Source organism: Sphaeroforma arctica (genome assembly GCF_001186125.1).
Source record: "Sphaeroforma arctica JP610 unplaced genomic scaffold supercont1.1185, whole genome shotgun sequence".
Lineage (NCBI taxonomy): Eukaryota > Ichthyosporea > Ichthyophonida > Sphaeroforma > Sphaeroforma arctica.
The window spans coordinates 3779-10995 of NW_014039373.1; the positions used below are offsets into that span (position 1 = coordinate 3779).

The following is a 7217-nucleotide window of genomic DNA, read 5'->3' on the forward strand; positions in this document are numbered from 1 at the left end:
AACTATAAGCTATAGCGTTTGGTTAGAAGACAAACCCTTCCCTATGATTAAAAAAACCTGCCGCAATCGCAACTATAAGCTATAGCGTTTGGTTAGTAGAAGCAGATGTACATAGCCACCATGCTTGTGGTTGCACTGCCTTGCCATTGAGAATGTTCACATGGAAATCCGCAGCATTACACAAATCTCATACGTCATTGCAGATGTAAACCGGTGGAAAACATCATGTGCTATACCTGATCATCACGAATTCCTTCAGAATCGTTTTAATCTCCTCTGCCCTCGACTGTCCGTCGAAGTTCCACCCGAAGGGACCCTGTAAATGGATCAAACAGCAGTATCAGACACTTGGTAGGCGCACTGACAGAGACAATACAGCTCATGTTTGGGATAGTACACATGATTATCAACAGACACAAGGTATGAACCATCGTGCGAGCACAGATTGCCGAGCCATGACAACGAATGTCGATAACAAAGCGCACTACTAAATTTTCTCATACCTTGTACGCTCCACAATAACGTATTCCATACTCGTTCAAACCATTTCGGAACATCTCTGGGCGTACTGCCTGGTGGTGAGGATTAAGTTTAAGGGGCTTGTTAATACGCATTGACGATATTCCATGTTGTATGCGAACCTCTGCGTGGAGGTCATAATCCTTTGATTCGTTCCAAAATTACAACGCGACGCCATAGTATCATGTACTTGGATTCAAGGGCTTGAAAGTAGTATCATACTGATGTGGTATGCCAGCAACAGGTATACGAAATTGCACTGGTATAACCTCCGAACGTTCATGTCACATATTGTATGTATTACAATTTCAACCCAACTATAGCGAAGTAATCTCACCTGCATAGCCGTGAATAGCTCGACTGGCCTGGATGTTGCGGGTGTACCTGACAACAGGAGCACTCGCTTCGCAACCTACCACTCCAAGCGGTCAAAATATGTGATTAGTGGACGACCTTTAAAGTGAATCGTTATGTATAGCGATAGCTCTCGCGTTGACATTTGTTGTGCAACGAAGCCGTTGTTGTATAGCATGTCTGCATTTTGTCTTAATTGTTTCTCCATCGCCTAGCGACCGATGAGCCGCCATAGATGTGGCTCACGATCTCACGAGTCGTGCTCGATGCTGTCGGTATTGAAACAATCCGCTACTGATCGCGACAACCTGATATAAAGCACAGAGTTGCATAGAAGCAAACCCTGGAGACTACCAAATCTCGAGAATACGAAGCTGGTACAAGGTCGAACCTATGCTCAAGTTACACCTGTGAACACACTTCATAAGATTGCAGAAAAACGACGCGTCAAGATATAACCAAATACTACCTTGCATAGCGGTAGTAGCTCCATGGTCCGCTTTGCTGTAGGATTCTTGATTTTCTGACACTCATCCTATGATAGAACACGCGAATGGTGACCCAACAAAAGATAGAATGTTTGAGTTTGTATGGCATGTCATGGCTTGCCATCAAAAGAGCCACATATCCGTCGCTATCATACAAACCACTCAGTCATTGTAGTTGCATAGGTGGGCTTTTTGAAGACTTGTCCAAGTTAAAAGTTGTGAAAAGCTCTGAATTTTTTCCCCAGTATTTAAGGTTCCAGCTATGATAAAATGAACACTTGTGGCATCATTTGACATCATCAAACCTTCAATGCAATATTGGCCCTGTAACCAGAGAAACCATACGGAGATTTCAGTATACACATACCAAGATCAGAACTTTGAATTGTCTTCGCTTCAATTCCACAGCAAACTTAGATATGAGATCATATGTGATGATATTAACCTACAGGGCACGCAAGGAAGTATTCGGTTTCAAAAATGAGAGAATGTGGCGTCAATTTCACAGAAAGTACGAACATCCTGCACCCTGAATAAGTGCACGTAAGAATATAATGCCTACCTATTCTATGAGACTATACTGCTTACCCCTGCGTTGCCAAGCTCAGACTTTCCATTGTCGATTACATTGATTTCGGACTTGCGTAATACTGGGACCCACTTCAAAAATGCCTGCGCATGATCGAATAGCGTATGAGAACAAAGCTGATTGAAAGGGCAAGGTGCTTTATATTCCACACTCAGCATGTACTCAGTACCAAATAAGAATTAAAGTGAAGTTCATGGTGAATCACACAATGTGGTCGAAGGTGCGTCGTGGTGGTGTAAAGCACGCACGCAGAAATAGCCAGCTTCCACGTATGAATTCTAGTACCTCTCTCCACTGATATCTCAGCGACGAAGGCACAACTACCAGCGCGGGCCATTCGATACCGTAGTAGCACGCTATACACACGGCTTGTACCGTCTTTCCCAAGCCCATTTCATCAGCTGTGGATCCAGAACGAAGCAGAACATCGTAAGAACCAACACAGCAACGTTTGGGTACCTCTGCGATAACAGATGCTAGTGGCGTATATGCGAGATCCATACGTCCATACACGGCAAGGTAATTCCACATTGCGCGGATTCAGACTTTCACAGGCAGATATAAGCTATACATGTATACGACTGCTTCCTGATATCTTCTGTGTTTGTTGTATGGTGGCTTACACACGCACAAAATTACAGATGCAAACAACACTGGAACCCCACACTCACGAATTCGCGCATACCAATCAGAGCTCTGCCGTTCCGTCGAATGGCCCATTGAATACCTTCTCGCTGTTGGAGTAAAAACATAAATGATTATCGTTACGATGGGAGTTTAAAAAGAGAGCGTCAAAAAAACAAACTATTACCGTCGACGTAACGACGGTTGAAAAAAAAATGTTAGGCTGCGATTCAATTGTGAAGACACCTCGCTGTACACACCCCCACCAATGGGACATGCATCCAAAGAAGTGGGCAAAGCACAACCCCACTATTTTCGCTCCTGCAGGCATATAAAACGCTTTGCGCACAGGCGGTTGTGTCGCTAGAAGAACATACCTGGAACGGTAACAGCTTATCCAGAGTCTCGGGAGGTAATAGTGTATCGTCCATGCTGTGCGTCGATGTGTCTTCTGGCTGTGCTAATTGGGTCAGCACCGCTTTGTTGTGAAGAAAACGGGGCAGGCCATAGATGGTGAAGGTATGTGCTTGGCTCAGTTTGCAATCTGTGTATATAGTGTGTGCGTCATTAACAACAATTGAGATTCAGTTCTACATACAGGTGGAATGGGCAGCAAAGACTCTTTCACAATTTCCACACACACATATATATATATACCCACATATGCAACGTAGGAAGTCGTTGGATGCTTCATTGTGTGTTTAGAACACTCAGCCAAGTAGTTTGCCTTGCAAGCGCTATACAAGGCTCCCAAATCTTTTTAAACGAGTGAAAGGTGGGAAGCTGGTCAATGACACTTATCTGAATTTCTCACATATAGGCACACATGTAGTCCGCAAAACACATAGAAAAATAGGCACTCACTGTGCAAAATAAGAAACAAGCCCCTACTTATACACATGGTATATCACTAAGGGAAGAAATAAGGCTTTGATCGTTCACATACATGCACTCAGGTAGTTGGCCACCGGGACCTTCCAGTACAGCTTCTTGGGTTCGTAGACGCCCTTTTCCTCCCGCATGATCTGCTTAAACTTGGCATGCAGTGTACTCTGGGGTTTAAACGTCACAGTGCCCCTGTCAACCAGCTCGCACTCCACCTTCACCTTCACCGGGTGCATTATCTGTGGCATTTCCGGTTTGTTCTTGCAGAAGCTATTCAATGTCCCGTCTCGCACCAAATTGGACGGGGTGTGAGTGTCTCGATTTGTGGGTAGTCCTGTGCCCACGCTGGTACCACTGGAGATATGTGTATTGGGCATATGCAAGTGTGTGGGGGGTGCTTGTGCAGTGGTCGTGTGCGGCATGTTTGTATATCCCCCCCCATCGCCACTGCCGGTGAGATTGACCACGTCTCCATCTCGAGCTCGTGTGCCATTTGTATTTGGTGCACTCTGAGGCCTATGTGTCTCTGGTACACGTTGGGTCTGTCTATCGCTATACTGCTGCCTCTGGTAGTTGGTACTGCCTATGTTGTCCTGTCTCTGAAGTGTCTGTCCATCTCGCGGGTGTTGTTGTGGTTGTTGGTATTGGGACTGGTGCAGTGATTGTTGTTCGTGTTGTTGTACTTGGTGTTGTGGATGATCAGGACGTCTACTATCCTGTGGTGTCGGCCTCACAATACTACTGGATGTATACGATTGACCCGCCGCACTATTTTGACCTGGCATATACGCCTGCCCACCAGTCAAAGCATTCTTACTACTACCACTAGACACAGGCAACGTACGCGACACACTCCCATTTCCGTTCGGCTGATTCATCGAACTGGTTGGCTTGGTTACATGTGTCTTCTGGTATTGTCGCTGTTTCAACTTGGCCATTGCGAGTCGTTTTTTGCGCGCAATCTCTTTGGCGACGGAAGGATTAACAGTGTGGCCATCCATAGTGCAATACACACGATGATAAAATACCTAAAATCTACTGTCAATTCCCACGTGTCACATGTACGAGTACATATCCATCTCTTCAGGCTTCCTTACATAACGTAAGTAGCGAAGTACAGTAGACCCTGCCACCTTTTCTCTTAAGAATCAGTTCCGACAGCGTGTAGTATATCATATAATAATCGACGCATATAGTCTATTCAAGACATAGCATAGATGTGCATAGTCTATCTGAAGTTGAGATTATGACATACAAGAGAAAAGCGCTACCGAAGGAGTAACTCTGAACTGCAGCAGTAGCCTTTCCGCAATGGACCGGTAATAAGGCGGTAAATGTTGTGTAGTGATACTGCTTTCTTGTTGGGATGATCTAAATAGAACCACACGTCCAAACCGATATTCAACCAGTAATTGAAGAAGCGGTGGTTAAGCTCATAGACACCTCAACACTCTGACTTGGAACAACAAACTACTAAATACGTACTTTGAATGAATAGCCACTTATTTAACTCAAGGTATAAAAGTACCCAAAATAGCCCTCACGGGTCACGACACAGATATAATCGGCCTCGCCTGCTCCTTCGTATGAGGAATATAAAAATATTTTGTAAACATTTTTTTGAATGAGTCATATTTCTTTGGCGCCATTCTCTCAACAGATGTAGGGTTTTTAAGATTTATTTTGAATTTGTCTTTAACATTAGCAGATGTAGGGATTTCAGGTTTATTTTGAGTTTGACTTTTAACATTAGCAGATGTAGGGTTTTCAGGTTTATTTTGAGTTTAACTTTAGAATTAGCAGATGTAGGGTTTTCAGGTTTATTTTGAGTTTAACTTTAGAATTAGCAGATGTAGGGTTTTCAGGTTTATTTTGAGTTTGATTTTAATATTAGCAGATGTAGGGTTTTCAGGTATATTTTGAGTTTAACTTTAGAATTGGCAGATGTAGGGTTTTCAGGGTTATTTTGAGTTTGACTTTAACATTAGCAGATGTAGGGTTTTCAGGTTTATTTTGAGTTTGACTTTAGATTAGCAGATGTAGGGTTTCAGCCTTTCAGGGGTTACTTTGAGGGGTTGTGTTCTTTTTTTAGGAGGCGATATTTGTTCAGGGTCTCCTCACATGAACATTTTCAGGAGATTTTGACGTTATGAGATGCTTTGGGTATTGTAGCTCGAATGTATTTGTGAGGTGCACAGGGCGATGTCTTAATTACTTCATGGAGAACGTATCGATCCGTTCATAACTTAGCCATCTCGTCGGCCAATTCACTGTCATCCAAGTACACTGTATCGACCTTCGTGAGCTTAGCCGTATGACTATCCGTCCCTCCCCCCACTTTGCTCTCTTCTTCAATACTCGCACTATTTTTCAGCTTATTTGCTTGTTTGCTGGCCTTTTTAACAAGTTTAGCCTCCTTTTTAGCCTCTTTTTTTGGCTGATTTGTGTTGTTCCCATAGAGGTTCCAGGATCTCGACAATGTTTGGAGGTACCTTTGTGGGCAAAACTCCATCGTAGCAATCCTCTAGCTGATCTTGCGTAATATACTGTGAAAGAGTGAGGTACACAGTCAGATTTAGATTTGTGAGTATTTCCGATGAAGCCCGGGCAAAGCTACGACCCGTCTCCCAATGCCGTGGTGTCTACATGCACGCACATAAGTACAAGCAACTGACATCAAATTCAAGTACACAGCTAACTGATTGATACCGTACTGACAACACTCGAAGCATCAATAATACATACTTGGGTAAGGTACTCATGCGCAGCTTTCTTGTCCATTTTCCCCTTGACCTGGAACTTCTTCCGCGTTGTCTTGTCTATAAATACGGAAAGGGCCTTGTAGAAGCCTACAAAGATAGCGGGTGCATTGATGGCCACCATGCTGTGCAAGCGCTCAGGGTAGTGGTCCTGTAGTATCTCGACGAACTTGCGCGAAACCTGACTGTCCCCTAAATCAAGTTTAAATGTGAATAAGATTCACGTAAGTCACGCGACAAATAAATAAGCGATAGAAGAATCACAGACATAGATAGAATATTGGAAGTCCTAAAATTTCCGTACATTTGAATTGTCCAAAAAAATGTTTGGTGCCAGACGAGCTATTAGCCTTGGTATGCTAATACCTTGTGTATTTCAATACACAAACACGCCCCAATCACCACTGACACACACGCACGTATATACGTGTAATGTAGACCCAGGCCTCGTCTTCGAATGCATGTATTCATACATGCAAACGCAATTCTTCATACCATGTTTTGCCAGGCTGAAGCCGTGCAAATCCGTCACAATCATCCACTTCTCAATGCTACTATCTGTAGGTAGAGAGAGCGTGCAGGTCAAGATGCTGGTGTACGAGTATCCGCTTTGCCACTAATTTGAAGTGTTTAAAATCGCATGCAGTAAGCGTATACAGTACAAAAGATAAGTCAGTTACCGTATCCATACCCAGATATTAAGTAGAAAGGGTAAAGGTTCATGGCCTAGCGGGTCACGAGATCAATTTAGAGTCCTTATGCCGTCCCTTAATTTTGATATGATATCACGAAAGCCTTTGGCAACTCGTCACAGAACTAGTACAGTCCTACCTACTGGCATATGCCGTATGGTTTCTTCCAGCATGTACATAATAAACTTGATTTTTTCCTCGGCAGTCCCGGGGGGGGTCGAAGGCAGTGCGCATGTACACCACGGGATGCCCTACCTTATCGGTACCATGCACATACATGGAGCCTGTCCAAGACTATTTAATGATA

General features: G+C 43.8%; 2 protein-coding genes across 3 annotated transcripts in view; both read right to left on the bottom strand.

Moving 5' to 3' along the window:
• SARC_10248 (hypothetical protein) overlaps positions 1-4600 on the bottom strand; it is a 7619-nt gene extending 3019 nt beyond the window's left edge. Inside the window, exons 1-10 of the mRNA XM_014295708.1 lie at positions 3521-4600; positions 2952-3118; positions 2636-2684; positions 2236-2351; positions 1950-2033; positions 1729-1806; positions 1343-1408; positions 857-931; positions 504-572; positions 237-316 (exon numbers count right to left, since the gene is read on the bottom strand). Coding sequence (XP_014151183.1) covers positions 237-316; positions 504-572; positions 857-931; positions 1343-1408; positions 1729-1806; positions 1950-2033; positions 2236-2351; positions 2636-2684; positions 2952-3118; positions 3521-4460 — 1724 coding nt within the window. The 5' untranslated portion in view covers positions 4461-4600. The remainder of the gene's footprint in view (positions 1-236; positions 317-503; positions 573-856; positions 932-1342; positions 1409-1728; positions 1807-1949; positions 2034-2235; positions 2352-2635; positions 2685-2951; positions 3119-3520) is intronic.
• An 855-nt stretch (positions 4601-5455) lies between these two features.
• On the bottom strand, positions 5456-7141 carry SARC_10251 (the record flags this gene model as incomplete). Of its 2 annotated transcripts, none has more annotated exons than XM_014295709.1 (4): positions 5456-6005; positions 6205-6410; positions 6714-6776; positions 6910-7141. In XM_014295709.1, the coding sequence occupies 3 exons, from the start codon at positions 6754-6756 to the stop codon at positions 5880-5882; spliced, it is 375 nt and encodes a 124-aa protein (XP_014151184.1). The 2 variants fall into 2 exon arrangements, with proteins under 2 accessions (XP_014151184.1, XP_014151185.1); XM_014295710.1 differs by having other exon boundaries at positions 5880-6005; positions 6899-6941.
• Between the last annotated feature and the right edge of the window lie 76 nt (positions 7142-7217).